The sequence below is a fragment of the Condylostylus longicornis genome, unplaced genomic scaffold (assembly GCF_029603195.1).
Source record: "Condylostylus longicornis isolate FDR11 unplaced genomic scaffold, ASM2960319v2 ptg000051l, whole genome shotgun sequence".
NCBI classification, from domain to species: domain Eukaryota; kingdom Metazoa; phylum Arthropoda; class Insecta; order Diptera; family Dolichopodidae; genus Condylostylus; species Condylostylus longicornis.
This window is the reverse complement of record NW_026578020.1, coordinates 361,354-377,500: the sequence shown is the minus strand read 5'-3', so window position 1 is coordinate 377,500 and position 16,147 is coordinate 361,354. Positions and strand designations below refer to the sequence as shown.

General features: G+C 29.5%; 1 protein-coding gene across 2 annotated transcripts in view; it reads left to right on the top strand.

The window, feature by feature from the left end:
• LOC129611507 (putative uncharacterized protein DDB_G0282133) overlaps window positions 1-14,243 on the top strand; it is a 33,749-nt gene extending 19,506 nt beyond the window's left edge. The window contains exons 2-5 of one of the 2 annotated variants that reach the window (XR_008697172.1): window positions 1-2,575; window positions 2,642-2,770; window positions 8,145-8,377; window positions 13,296-13,436. The exon at window positions 1-2,575 is cut by the window's left edge and continues 4,627 nt beyond it. Coding sequence is in view for 1 of the 2 variants with exons in the window: in XM_055524687.1 (XP_055380662.1) it covers window positions 1-2,575; window positions 2,642-2,770; window positions 13,296-13,642; window positions 13,703-13,909 (3,258 nt within the window). In the remaining variant the exon portion in view is untranslated. Of the gene's footprint in view, window positions 2,576-2,641; window positions 2,771-8,144; window positions 8,378-13,295; window positions 13,643-13,702 lie in introns of those variants that run through there. The other variant, XM_055524687.1, reaches the window with a different exon arrangement.
• The last annotated feature ends 1,904 nt before the right edge of the window (window positions 14,244-16,147 follow it).

The window sequence follows — 16,147 nt, the reverse complement described above, 5'->3', positions numbered from 1 at the left end:
TTAACCATAAAACTGATTGATGCAAAAAAAAAGGTAAATGAATTCGACTCCACGCGAATACGAACTAAAGGAGAACTCAAAGGATTTGACTTAATTTCAACACGATCAAATCGGAAGCCTGAAAATCGCGATGTTAGTTCTGCTGTTAAATTCAATATAGATGAAAATCAAACAATGTCAAATTCTTGTAATGAATTAAATGCCGAATTTGATTTTAAAGATTGGAGCTTTAAGTGCAACAACTTCCTAACACAACTTGTTTATGACACAAAAAATATCTTAAGTACATCAGCAAATGTAAAAACAAAAGATAAATATGTAAGGAAAATAGCTAATGACCATGATAAGAATATATATAAGCATAAATCAGAATGCGAAAACAGGGCAAACTCAAAAAGCTCAACTGAAGAAGATAAACCATTAAATGAATTATGTCAAAAAAAAACCGAAAACCCAACTACTTCTTCAACCAAAAATGAAAAGAATGCACGGAAAAGGTTTTTGAACATTAAAAACTATGAGGAAGAAAAAAAACTAAAATCTAGAAATGTTACTGACAAAAATAAACAAGATAACCTAAATGCGTTAAACAAAATAAAAGGTTGTCAGATAAAGGAAAAACTAGAAAAAATAGACTATTTTATTAAAGATTTTTCTAGAGAAGAAGACAATTTTAGCAAAGTGCACCGCAAAAGAAATGATATAAGAAAATCAGGAAAAAACGAAACTAAAAAGGAAATTTCAAATCAAAGTATCGATAAAAATTCCAAAATAAAGGAGAATCTTATCAATTTTTTAGAAAAACACGAAAAAACATCAAAAGAAAAAAATTTTATTAATAGTCACTGCAACAGGAAAAGTTTAAGATTTAACCCTGCGGGAAACATAGTTGGGCAAAAGCTACTAGCAAATCATAATGAAAAACAATGTCCAAGAAATCTTTCTAAAAATAAAATCAATAAGAAGGATATCAGTAAAGATGCAATGAACAAATCGGAATATAGTAGAATTTTAAGAAACAAGAAAGTTATTATGACCAAAACGTCAAATGCTAATTTGAAAAATGGGGAAAAATCTTTAAGAAGACACATTAATAATAAAATCAACGTTAGTTTAAAAAAAAGTTCTAATATCAAATTAAAAAACGTTCAGCAAAAGATTACTCGAGCTTCATACAAAAACTCTATTACCTCCATTAAAAAAAGCGAAGCACAGCAAATAAAATGTAAAAAAAAACGAAATAACAATATTTCCATATCTTCTAAAGAAAAGTCATTAAGTCATAACGATACTTCGAAGTTTCCTCCTGGTTGGCAGCGCGAAGTTTTTGAATATAAAAAATCCTTAAAAATACCTTTGAGATTAATTACTATACAAGGCGGTAAGGAGTACAACTCATCTTTTGCAACAGCAGAAAACAGAAGTATTCTTACCAAAACGAGTACAAACGAACCAGACGTTCCACACAACGACACAACTTTGCGTGCTTCGTCAAATTCAATAATCGATATTCTTCACTCCAGAGCAATTAGTTTTACAAATGGGCCTAAACGAATATTTAGAAATGCATCCTACAGAAAAACAAAATCGGAAAAATATTATTATGCTAATGCGACTGGCGCCCAGGAGAAGACGAATTCAAATCATTTTAGTGTCTTCGATACTGAAGTATTGAAAGCTCGTACAAGAACCGAATCCCGTATTTTAAAGAATAAGGAACACATTAGAGAAATTTTTGTTGGAGAGGATCGACCAGCTTCCGCACCTCCAGGAATAGCACTATTTCAAGTTAAAAACGAAGGGAATGAAATGAGTTTTGAAGAAAAATTCAAACAATATTTGGAGGAAATTAACGCCGATTTTGGGTTTAAAATAAGAAAACTACGAAATGTTGGTGTTGAGAATAGTACACATGAAACTTGTTTAACAGTTGAAAATTGCAGCGTTAGTTCAAAAAATGAAGAAAATATAAAAGAACCGATTAATGAAATTTCAACAAAAAACAATGAAGTACGAAATAATTCTGTACCTGATAATTTAGAATGTGATCAAACTTGTTCAATGAAATCTAAAGTGTGCAAACAAAAAAGAACCAATAAATATCGCAAAAAAGGAAGTTCTGGATTCGATTATATTAAAAAAAAAAAAAAAATAACGGCATCTAAAACTGCAAATTTTCTTACAAGGAAGAAAAATTTTCCAAAAGTTTTTGGTACAAAAGTTGAAGGTGACGTTTGCAAGGAAATTAAAAATTGGGTGATCAACAAAAGCTTAGGACAAAGTTATTTGCATAAAGCTGCACGTTTGGGGTATTTAGATGTGATAGCTTATTGCTTAGAGAGATTGAATATGGACCCAAATCCCAAAGACAATGCGGGATACACGCCATTGCATGAAGCATGCCAACAAAATCGCATTGATATAGTGCGATTACTTTTACAATATGGTGCAGATCATAGTCAAGCAGCTCATTCCGGTATAAGACCATTGCACGAGGCTAGTGAAGCTGGTTCTGTTGAAATTATAAGACTATTATTGTCGTATGGAGCAGATCCTTTATTAACGACCTATACTGGTAATTTTGCAACATTTTCTAAAATTTATATGTAAATTGCTGTTATATCATTTATTATAAATTTAGGGCAAACGCCTTTGATGCTGGCCAATACTGAAGAAGTTGAAAGCTTTATTTTAAGTCATATTGAAGATGTTCAAAATAATGTAACTTTAAAAACCCCATGGATGTTGCCAGGCCCGTGGAAAAAATATGGTACGTTTTTTTTAGAATACTTGTATTAATTATAAATAATTCAGAATACTTCTGTTAATATTTACATTTCGAAATTTTCGATGAATGGCACAAAGTTAATTTAATATTAGTCTGACTCAGACATCCTACATCTTGCCATTTAACAAACCTGGGATAAATAACGACACCCCCACAAGTTCGCGCGAAGTTCTCGAAGAGTATTTCCGCTGAGTAAGGTGCCCGAATTTTTTCAGAAGTAGATGTAATAATTGACTGCAAATTTTGTCGAGTGATAAAGAATAAAGAAAGCTGCTAATACATTGCTTCTTTTAACGGGGTTTCTACTTAAAGGGCTGAATTAGTTCTCTATTGATTCATTATCGCGATCAAGTCTTCCTTAATAGTTATTATAAAGCTATCTCACTGTTTCCATGTGTTTTTTTTTTTAGATTTTCAAAAAAAAATCCTAAATTCTCCCTTTGGGTAACCTTTTCACGAATATTAATGGTCATATAAAACAAGTTCTTTTATTAGCTCAAAAAGTGGGTATATGTGCATTAATACTATTTGTCATTAAGTTTGAATCTTTATTTTCTCAACATTTGATAACAGAAATCATAACTCAATAACAGAAAATACAAGCAAAAAAAGTAGTGGAAGCCTTAAAACAGTTGAACTTTAAGTTGGTTAATTATAAGAAAAGACGATCATATCAATCAGGTCAACCACTTTCATTTGTAACTAAAACTCACATATAATGAAATTGCACACAAAAGAATCCAAAATAAATCAAAAGATTATATCTACTTTCTATTTTGAAGTGGGTCATGACGCCAGGGTCAAACGGAGTTGGGATTCATTGTAAATTATTAGAAAATGACGTTCTAGGAAAGAATGTATTTAATTAAAGGAAAATTAAAAAACCATCTAAAAGCTTCAAAATAAAGTATTGTTACAATGGATTTCGTTTTGAAGTTTAAGATTTAAAAATAAAAAACGATTTGAATTATTGAAATGATATTTAAAAGGTATTATGAGAACGTTTTAGTTTTATTTTAAATAATTTGACATAAATAAATAAATAAACTATTACCGTTGTAATGACTGCTATGTTATTACTTATAAGTTTTGAATTGCATCTAGTCTGGGATAAAGTATCGATAAACCCTTCCTAGTTTTCTGCACAATAGTAACGAGTTTCATTTGTAAAAATTAGAGGATAAAAGATAATTAATTGAACCAGAGAATTCACTATATAAATAACTTTGAGTCTTGAGATTCAAAAATTTAATTTTTTTTGAAAAGCTATATAATTTCCTAGAAATGTACATGATTCAAGCATCAAAATTCGTAGAGAAACCTTAGAATTCAAATTTTCTAATAAATTGGCTTAGAAAAATAATTAAATCAATGAATGAATCAACCGTTGATACGCAAAATATAAAATTCCCATAACCAGCCAGTATGTATTTTAGTCCGTAAATGAGTAATGATTTGAAATAAACTAGAATTTAAAAAACGATTGTAATTTGAAAATAGAGCCTTGTAATTTTTTTCTTGGACCGGCATGGTGTTCATGGATGTACTAACGTCATAGAATCGGATTGAGTGGCACGCGTGCCAAGATTGACACATTTCAAATTTTCAATGGCACGTGGGATGTTGTTAACTATTTATATATTTTGTCACTTCATTTTTTGGTGCACTGGGATGTCGAAAGAAATAAATTAGTACTGATATTTTTTCCAAAATTATTTAAATAACGTCGAACTTTCAACTCGATTTTATTTTTAAAAGTGATTAGAAACCAAATCAAAGAGAAAATAATGAAATAACTTTATTCTAATACATTATTTCCAAGAAAACAATTGGTAACTTTTAAAAAATTGAAATATTACAGAAGGGGAAGGAGATTTTTTTGGAAATATTGTCAAAATGGAAATTCATTTTTATTTCCGAATTTCGGAAAAGCTGAATTTAAATTCTATTTCAGTTAGAGACAGTTCAGTCTTTTTTGTATCAACTTAATTTTTAGTTATTTTTTTTAAATGGAGCCGATGTAAATTTGTTTCAGTTCAAGACATAAAGAGCTAGTTAGAGTTATTAATAAATTTAATTTTTTCGTTACTCAAAAATTTGATACTTACTGAATTTTTTTTTCTGAAACACTTGGCACTTTTGAAAGCCAATTTTATTTTTTTTAAATTGGCACGAACGTTCACAATGTCTGTCATCTAGGTTGTAGAACAACGTCATTCATATCAAAAAAAATACGCATGCCATAATACAAATTTTATTCTATATTAAATTTACTAACATGATTGTTATAACAACATAATGTATTTTGCATACGTCAAAAAAGAAAAGTAAAACAGCGCACGATATGAATAAACAAGCTGTTGCCTAAGAATGTAGGTACCACACACTTTCTGGAATACGCAAAGTTTATGTTCATGTAAAAATTTTAAATTTGCATTCACTTCATCTGCGAGCAAAATTAATGTATTAAACTTAAATAACACAACGTATTGAAAATTTGCTTATGTTTTGTATCATTTTGTTGTATTTATTATTTACACAACTTGTGTTAACATGTTTGAAAGGTTAAAAAATTGTACAAAACGATTATTGAATGTTAATAATTTTAATATATTACTCGATAAAGCACTCGTATTTCTTTACCGATTTTATTTGGTTTGCAGAATGTGTAACAGCATTATAACAATGTTGTATTTATCGTAAAAATCTTTTATAATTTATGTATTCCATATACATACATATGTACGACTTCTAAATTGTGTGAATTATGAATTTTTTGTGAATGATTGCGTGTTTATTAGTTAAAATCGAAAGCACAGATGATCTCTTGCCAGTTAACGAAAAAACCGTTATTCCGCAAAATTATGATTCAATCCTTTTTTCCTATCCTTTTTTTATAAATTTTTTTTAAAGGGTTAGCCGAGGAAAGTTTTTTGGATTGAAGGTTCATGATCTAATAAATTATAAATTTGGGTCTGATAATTTCTAATCTTTTTGTTGTTATTTTTGTCTTCTCAGCTGGTAAACAGTTTCTTTTTGATAAAATTTGTTCTAGCATTGTGAATGACCTCGGTTACTTTGGTTTAAGTGATTTGAGTTTGTGAATCCATGAAGTTCTTCGACATCTGTTCTTGTGTGTCGATTATTCGTCGGATTATGACTGGCGGCCGCATGTGGTGTTACATAAGTTAGCTTCTAACTTAATCTTCAACGAATAATTTTATCTAAATTGAAGGAAAGTATATGTATTTATGTTATTTTGGTATTATACTTAAAAGTTTGATCTTACTAATTTCTTTGGTCGAATTTATTTGGGTCAAATTGTTTTCCTTACATCCACAGATGTACAATATTTGTAATGTAGATATTTTTATTTATTTGTAATGTAGGTATTTGAGAAGACAAATGGGAAATTGAATTGCGTGGTGTAGATTTGTCTCATATTCTTTGATTGTCACCATGTAAAGGTAGGTCTTTTTTGGTAGGTTTAGAGACTTTTACTTTTCGTAGGGTACTAAATTCTGTTTTGGGAAATGTTGTTGATTGTATTCCCTATTTTATTGCTTTATTATCGTCTACAAAAACTTCTAAATATCTCAAGCATTCTACCTTCCTTATGTCTTCACCGCCAATATTTATATCGCCTACAAAAATCTATTTTTATTCAGTTCCATAAATTTAGTTTTATCTGTATTTTGCTTTAGCTTATTTTTATGTAACCATATATTTAACGAGTTCAAATCTTGTTCTAATTTTCTTTGCAACGTTTTTCATCGCTATCGGTCACATAAATAAATGCATCATCACCAAGTAATTTAATTTCCGAAAAATTTAGGATGCTTTTTACATTATTAATGTAAATTAAGATTAGCAATGTCCTTAAAATTGATCATCGAGCTACTACAATATCAATTTCACGATGTGAAGAATAAATACTATTGAATTTAGTTTTTGGAGAACGGTTTCCTAAATAAAATTGAAAAATCTCAGCTCATTGTCCTTAAAATAATTTTTCTCCAATTTTTTTCAATAGTATGTCTCAAAAGCTTTCTGAAAATCTAAAATACAACTATAATAATTTTTTCGTCTCCGTTATTTCCTTCAGTTTCACTATGGTCCAATTCAACACCGACTTGTAATAATGGTTTTTAGGAAAGCCAGATTGTACTTTGAAATTTTTTTTTTTAAATTTTTTTCAAGTGGAATTTGCTCAAATTTTTTAACAATTTGTTTAAAAGTAGGTAACATATTTATTTTACGCATGCCATCACATTTAATTGGATTTTTGACTTCCTAACAGGTACTATAACTGACTCTTTCTAGCAACTTGGAAAAAAGTCATAATCAATTATACTTTTTTAAATTTCCGCTAACGTTTTTCCTAGTATGTTCCAATAATTTTCATGTCAATACCCTTTTCACCCTTTTTTCATTCACATTTCCCCAAATATTTTTAAGTTCTTCCATACTGATATTTCTGAATTTGAATTTCCGTTGTTTGCGGAATCTCTGCATAAGATTCTTTCGGATTAACCATACATATTTTTTCAAGTTGTCTAAAAAACATTCTAAAAAACCTTATTTATTTTTTTCGCAATTACATTATAACTTGTTACACAACATCTTCAAATTTAATTTTGTTTTTCCATCATTACTACAATATCTGATCTGGGGATGTTGCTGAATTTTGCCGTTAGCTGTGCGTGAAGTTCATCTTTTATCTCATCACTTGCTAACTCTGTAGGTGCGTAAAATTGTATTAGCGTAATTTTTCTCATTCTCGTGTGTATTCTTGCGATTATTATTCTATCAGATATTGTGCGCCAACTTATTAGACTTTTCTTGAGTCTCCTAAAAATTAGTATTCCAACTCCGGGTTCGCTGTCTATATTACCACTATATACTATGATATTGCCGTTTGATGTCGCAAGTTCACCTATTCCGGGCCATCTCATTTAACTTATACCAAGGATATCTCCCCGTATTTTAGAAGTTCCTTTTTCACTTGTGCCAGTCTTTTTTTAGCGTTCTAACATTCCAGTTTCCAGTTCTGGACCTTAATGGTCGTTACCGTGTTTCGATATCCGAGGCTCTGTTTCTGTTTCGTTAATTCGTTGAAATTCAGTAGGCAAGGTGATTAGCATACCGTAGCTATCTGCATTGTAAATTCCATTTACTTTCCATCTTTGCAGTATGACGCCGTCACTGTCTTCGCTCATGGTTTATTAGATCACGTTTTTCGTGTCAGTCGTCATATTATGTTATATGCTATATTATATATTTGATGAAGTTATATTTTTATTATTATTTATTTTTTATGTGGGGTTATGTACTAATTATTTTTGGATATATGAAGGTAATTTTTTTGTATTTACGTTATACTAATGTTCAATTATTTTTAGCTATATCACCGCTGTGGAAGCTAAAGGTTTTGCTTATTCAGCCAAATCTTCCCTTATTATAATTTGCGGCGTGTATGGGACTTGAACCCACACCCCTCGTAATTTATTTCAGTTTACAAGCGAGTGTCTGACCACTTGGCCACCGGGGCCATTTTTGGAATGGGATATACTTTGTAAAATTTTCGTCGTAAGCGCATTATGCTTCCAAATAAATAAATAAAATTACAATTTATCCTAAATCTAAATTTTGCAATCTGTTAATTTTCTAATCACTTGAAAGCTTTTTTTTTTCTCTTTTTTATTATTTGATAATTATTTATATTTTTTATTTATACTTACACTAGAAACCCCTAGTGCGAATCGCACTTATTTCAAATATTTTTGAAAACATTAAAACAAAATTAACATGTTGGACTTCAAAACTATAAAAAATAAGAAAAATACTTACGTTGGTTTTAGCAAATTTAAAGGGATCGTAGAGTCTGAGCTCACCTGTGAGCGACTCACTTTATGTTCCTATATCATAGATCCTACAATTTAGAAAAACTGAGTATATGTATAAATAAAAGAGCTACATACGTTATTTCAAATTTTAAGATTTTTTCCTCCGTAGAAATAAAATTTATAGGACTTTTCATAAACATCTCTGCGTAACTTAGTTATTAGAATATTCAGCACAGATTCAACATATGTAGGTTTTCTTATGTTCACCATTTTTGACATTTTAGATTTGGTCACCGGCAATGTATTGAGACCCAACTTGCTGAAATATGCAGGTATATACACATTAGTAATTCATTTAATGAAGAAAAGAAAATTAAAACTTAGATAAGGTAAGCCGTTGATTCGCAAAATATAAAAGATTACGTCCATATACCCTCAGTGCTCATTATTCAGATTCAGATTTAGTCAGTCAGTGAGAAATAATTTAAATGAACATGAGCAAAGTTCACCTCTCTTTACATTGTTGGTTTGCTCTAGCACCTGTACAATGTGCTTTAATCACATAATATAAAAATGCTCTACAAGAATAAATTCATATTGACATGAAGCTAAACATACAGATGTCATATAAATATTAAGTTCTACATAAACATAACATATTAACTAATATAATATGTTATATTATCCTTTGCAAGTATTATGTTGATTTACATCAAAACTAAGTCTTATATGGACAACACATAATCGACTGCAAGACATTGTCTAGTTCAGTTAAAATGTTGCATAAGACAATGAAAATGACTTTTCTCACAAATTATAGGAAGGCTTGTACACTTTTAGTTAACATACCTAGGAAAAATACAAACAGAATTCAAAATTTTAATTTCAAGAAATTCCATTAATTAATTCCATAGCTGTGATAACAAATCTAATTTCGGCCCATGTTTGGGTTTCTGAGCCCTGCCATTCCCAAAAATAATTATAAGTTCATGGTGTTTACATCCTGAATGTAAACATTAATTTTCATACAAATTGGCTGGTTATTTCTCTTCATACGCGCAAAAATGGCCCGCAAACTTGGCCCGTATTTTTTGTTTCATTTACTTTATATTTGCATAATGTTGGATGTGTCGATTACTTTAACTATAAACCAATTGAACCTTAATTATTATATACATATTTACACATTTTCATATACATAATTATTATTTTTTGTATTATAACATAAATTAAATGCATGTAATTAACGCTAAACTTTTTATTGTTTGCGTTATTATGGTTCATGCACGACTTTACGTTATTATGATTCATGCACGAACTCTATTTCTTTGCTGATTTTATTCATTTTGCAGAAAATGTGCAAGGAAACAATAATATTAAAAATAAATTATACATATATGTACTTATGTTATTACTTTTGCTGCGTAACACGCTTATTATACTTATCAGAAAATAACACGAAAAATGTAAAAGTTCTGCAACAAATCTGTTTACAATTTATAATATAATATACATACTTAAAATGTTAGAAGAATTCAGAATAATTTTATTTTATCATTTTCTTTTTCTATGTTACTCTTCCGAAGATGAAGAATATAAGCAAAAATACACGATGGTTGTGCCATCGGATTTGGCTTGTATAATATAATATAGATTTATAAATTCTTTTTAATAACACTTTTAAACATCTTGTACTATTGTAATTTTTTTTTCTCTATTTAATTTTTACTATTTTTTCTTAACTTAGAAATTTAATTTAGCTATATATGTAATTTTATACAAAAATAATTACATGTTATGTAATTAACATTGCAAACTCCATACGAGAAGGCGTTTGCTCTTCAGAGAAATAAATAAATAAACAAAAACATACATATGTTACATCATACACTCTACAAAAATGTCAACCAATTATAATTTGTTCTTTTTCTAAAGCTTTGCGAAAACAATCATTATCATTTTCCACAATCGCATGTTATTTTTCTTATATTCAAATATTCTTAAGCATTTTGTATTGAACTCTCTTAAATCTAAATTCCGTTTTTTTATTTCTTCAACAATTTCTTCTGCACTTCTTACTATCATATTACTTACAAACAATCTTGTCGGTCTCATTAGAAATATTAACATTATAATTATCACCTAACTTCTCTTCAATCAATTCTTTTATTTTTTCTCTCATCATCATTCTCACTTTCAATTGCAACTATACCAGTTTTTATTTAATTAAAATTTATGATATTAGGTTCACTATTTTCAAAGTTTTTTTTCGTTTGAGACACACTTTGCCTTTTTTTTCGGTTTGATGATTATAGGTGGTATATTTTTAAAAATTGTAGCAAAAGTTTTAACTGTATTTTTCTTCTCTGACACCACCATACTACCTTATTACAATTCTTAGTAACAATTCTTACATTAGTACACATCTGCCATTTACAATACACTAGATATCATACACATTAGATATCAATAATAATTCACATAAGATTTTTAATCAGCTTTTTGATTTCTTGTTCTCCTATCTCTATCTTATTTTTTAATCCTGCTAGTTTCTTAATTTAATACATATTCATCGCATAGTTTTTGCATCCTGCTAATTTTTTCAATCCATAATTCATTCTTCATTTTCCATCAAACTTGTTAGTTGTTATGAATAAATTTAATATCAAACATCATAATATAAAGCAGAGAATAGAGAAAAACAGGGCAAAAAATACTCCCGTTAGAAAACAATCATGTATTTTTGTTTACAAATAATTATTTAGCCTCATGTTTCATATATGTATAAGAATTTGAAATATCAATGATTAATCAATGAAGACATTATTTTGTCTATATATAACACCTTCATTTTAACGCATTTTTAGTGTTTAAACTATATGTTTTTCAAAAAGAAAAATATGTACTCGTATGCTCTACATAATATGTACTTTCATAAATAACAGAAAGTTTCCGATTTAAGTTTTAAATAGATTCTTTTCCATTGTATGTATTATTTATTTAATTTTCCATATACATATATAATGAAGTTATAAATATTGATTGGTGTGCAGCTGAACGAATAATTTTTTTTGAAGAAAATATCACAACATCTACTTGGTATTATAATTTGTGTAATTATTTTTAAAACTATGTATTAAAATTTCTTCCCGTCTGTTTCCTTGCAAATAAAATTGTCTGGATTTTTTTTGAACCAGAACACAAAGCGAAGGTATACTAGTTTTTGGAGTGGTCATGATAAGAAAGTTATCGCAATTATGCGGGCCTTATAAAATTTTTTCATGTTAAAATTGGCAATACTCGAACTGAACAAAATAATGTTTAACTCATTCTTTGAAAACTAAAATTGATTGTAAAATTAACGTAAATGATTTTCTTATACTCATATCGTTTAACCGGAATCATTTTTACAATCAAAATAAACTGTAGTTTTCAGATTGATTTTTTGTTGTAGTTGTATTAATTAAAAAGGCGTGACATTTAATAGGGAATTTTCGAGAATTTAGATACATATGTACTTAAAGTTCTAACTTAAATCTTAAAAATCTTTTTTTGTTACAGATCTTCAGAAACTGACTACTTAATTTTTCTGATTATTAATATCTTACATATAAATACGTACATACATATTATACGTAAATTTAAAATATTTTTGCAGTATTTAAGCTGCATATTGGCACGTCAGCTTCTGATGATTTTATATGGAATTCTCACAAAAGTTAGAACATTTAGGGACTCTACAAAATTTATATGTGACATGCGGTTTAAAAAAAAATCGTTCCATGTATTTAAATGAACACCATCAAAATTGCCACTTAGTAACCGCACCGGAATCGAATTTTCAATTCCAAGCGTGTGTTTTTATTATTGTTTTTATTATTTATGTGAAATATTATTTTCATTTGGTTTAAATTTATGTTTATAATAATAAATGTATATTAAACGTCGGTGCAATTTCAGTTTGCCGCACCAATTATGGTGTGATTTTGATATCGCACTCCGGATGATTGACCATTAAAGAATCTTTAATAAAAAAGTATATCAGTCAAATATGTGAAAAATTGAAAGTACTGCAATTAAGGTGAATTCACTAGTTCATCTCACTTCCTGAAAATAGCACACATATATTTTCAACGAAAATTTTGAAAATGTCATTTTGTATTTAAAAATTGACGTAAAATTACATTTAAAACTTTCAAATGAAGTGAAATAATATCAAAAAAAAAACAAGTAAGTTCTTTCAGACGAGGCTCTTAAAGAGTTCATGAGGGAATTAGGAGCGTTTTTAAAGCAGATCGTCTTATTGTGACGTACCAATGAATTCACCTTCAAATGAAATACTTCATTTTAACGACAATTACACTCTTTCATCAAAGACGCTGTTATTGTAAGGTCTATACTTAAATTTGTGTCCTTTGGTTCTATCTTTTAGTAACGATTTTTCAAAAATAGTGAGATATGCGAATCATCGCAATTTTTTTAATATAATATATAATTAAATAGTATTAAATCAAAATAGTATTTTGTAATACCTACCTTCACTATCACTTTGTTTATAAAATAAATATTATTAAGCTGGAAAAGTTTTTAATTTAAAATGTATAGTTTTTTTAAAAAAAGAACAAATGAATTATGTAATTTAAATACTTTTTTATTTATAGATATAAATGAAATTGGTTTTCATGAATTAAATGATGTGCCGGTATATAAATTCGATAACTTGAATAAAAGTAAAAATTTCAATTCAGGAAGCAATTTTGGACGAAATTTAAGAAATGGGAAAGGTTCAGATTCAGAAAATATAATTTATAAAGAGGAACCTCTTAACGACTTAATAATCGAAAAACTGGTTCATGGTGACAGTGAAGATCAATTCGAATGTGAAGAGTCAGACATGCCTCTACCTCCTACATATATGTTAAAGAATGAAGGATCTGAAAAATGGTTGCTTCTGAGTGACTTATGTCATATTCTTAAAATTAAATCAAAAGAGACACTTTTGAAACAAGTATTTTCAAAAAATTGTTACGCTAATAAAATTATCTTACAAATATCTAATATATTTTAGATTGTATCTACAGCCTCATCAGCAATTGGTACCAAGGAATTGTTACGAGAATTAAAAATTACTGACTTTATAGACAAAGCTGTTTGTTTACAGCTTCTTAATGCAGGTGAAAAACTTAATATTCAAGCATCAAAAGTAGTATTGATTAAATATAATGAACAAGTCAAAAGTTTACTCGGAGTTGAAAGGGGTACTTTAAATTCTTAAAAAACTATCGTGATATTAAGGGTGCTTTTACAGTTAAATGTCTCTGTAATAAAAAGGAAATTTTAGAAATATAAAGTCACTACTGTGATATGAGAACGATTTTTTATGTTATGAATAATTTAATATTTTTATGGAAACATCAGGAACATATTTTTTTAATGTGAAAAGTTTAACTTTAATTTTTCCTGCAATTTGTAATAATAAAACACTTATGTAATGTATTAAATAGTTAAGCTTATTTGGACAATTAATATTACTAATATGAACAATCTTGTAAACAACAAATAAAATCGTAAGAAGGATTTTAAATAAAAAAAAGTGAAAAATCGCAAAATCTTTTTTTTCTATAACAGTTAATTCTAAGTATGTTAGTTTAAAAAAAGTTGAACTCTAACTCTACACTTTTTTTGAACACAAATTAATTTGATTAAAAATACTTCATTTGGTCAAATTACTCGAAAATACTTATAAAACAAAATTTCAACTCGTAATTATTATGAGTTAGTCTAGCAACCCCAAAACACTTAAGCCTAATTTGATTGCAATATATTTATCCTGTGATCTATCCTTAAGCTTTCACTTATCTTTTTGGAGATGTTTGATCTTGTATTAAATTTTATATCAGACATCTATTGCTTAGATCAAGCATTAAGCATAACGCCAACAGGCGCAAACAAAAACATCATTTAGTTACAATTAAGCAAATATCAGTTATCAACCAACAGCGTCATCATTTACAGGAAAGGGAGAAAGGGGAATATGTAGGGAAAAAAAGAGAGAAGAGCAAAAGGCCAAGTAAAATAAATGACGAGCACAACTTAAAAATAGTAATAACAACAAAAAACCATAACGATTAACAAAAAAAAGAAAAAAAAACAACCACCATGCAATAAATAGATAATATAGATAATATAGAAAAGCAAAGACGAGAGAGAAAGACAAGAACAAGAAGAAACGAAAAAAATACTACAAAACTAAATTAGACCAAATTTTAGATTTAAGAGTACCCTTACTAATAGCAGGATTAAATACCAAAGAATTAGAATTAACAGATGGCAACATTCTAGTAACCGGCTTATTCCTACCATAATCAGTAAAGTGATAGCGAACATTGTACAACTCCACAGACCTAAGATTCCCTACGTTATCCCTAATAGAAACCTGCCTCAACAAAGAAGGAGCCACAATGGCCCCCTGACGAGCTGATGGATGGATGTCAGCAACAACCCTACGGGCAAATCAATCAACGTTAACCTAGTCTCATACGACGGAAGCCTAAAAGGATCAGACCAGCCCAAACCCCTCAAAGCACAACGCAAAAATTTCCTCTGAATTGATTCAATACGAGAAATATCCACAACACGAAAAGGCGCCCAAACCTGACAAGCATACTCGAGAATTGGCCTAACAAGGGACACATACAAATGCTTCGCAACATATGGATCCATAAACTCTCTAGCCCACCTCATTACGAAACCCAGTTTCGAGTTAGCTCTACCAAGGATCATATTCAAATGAGCACCAAAATCCAACCTTCGATTAAGTATAACCCCAAGATCACAAAAAGTGCTCACCCTCCCCAATACCACCCCACCATGACAATAGTCATGGCGGCCAATAGAAGACTCCCTTCTACGCGAGAAGCTCATGACCCGACACTTACCAATGTTAAGTTCCAAGCCGTTGACCCCACACCGGTCTCAAAAACTATCCAAATCGCTTTGTAACTCTAGACAAATAACCTCTGACCGAACCGTCGTCACAATCTTTAAGCCATCCGCAAAACTATAAAGCGTAGAACAAGCAACAGAACCAAAAGCATCGTTAGTCGCAACTAAAAAAAGTATGGGACCCAAATAGCACCCGACCCGGCACAGTAAACATCAGACAGAGCAGAACGGAAAGAAACCCGATAAAACCTGCAAGACAAATAGGAGTAGACCCACGTCAAGCTACAAAGAGAAAAACCTACGCCAGCCAACTTTCTCGATATAACCTGATGCGGAATAGTACTAGGTCCGTAAAAATAACATCGACTTGACCACCCCCCTCCATAACATTAATAGTATCCGAGACAAACTCAACCAAATTAGTAACAACAGACCTGCCCCTCTGAAAACTATGCTGGCCGGAGTGAATAAAAGGACTACAAAAAGAGTAGAAGTAATCAACCAAAATACTCTCAAAAAGCTTCGGAATAGCCGACATTTTAACAATAGGCCTATAATTACTAACGGA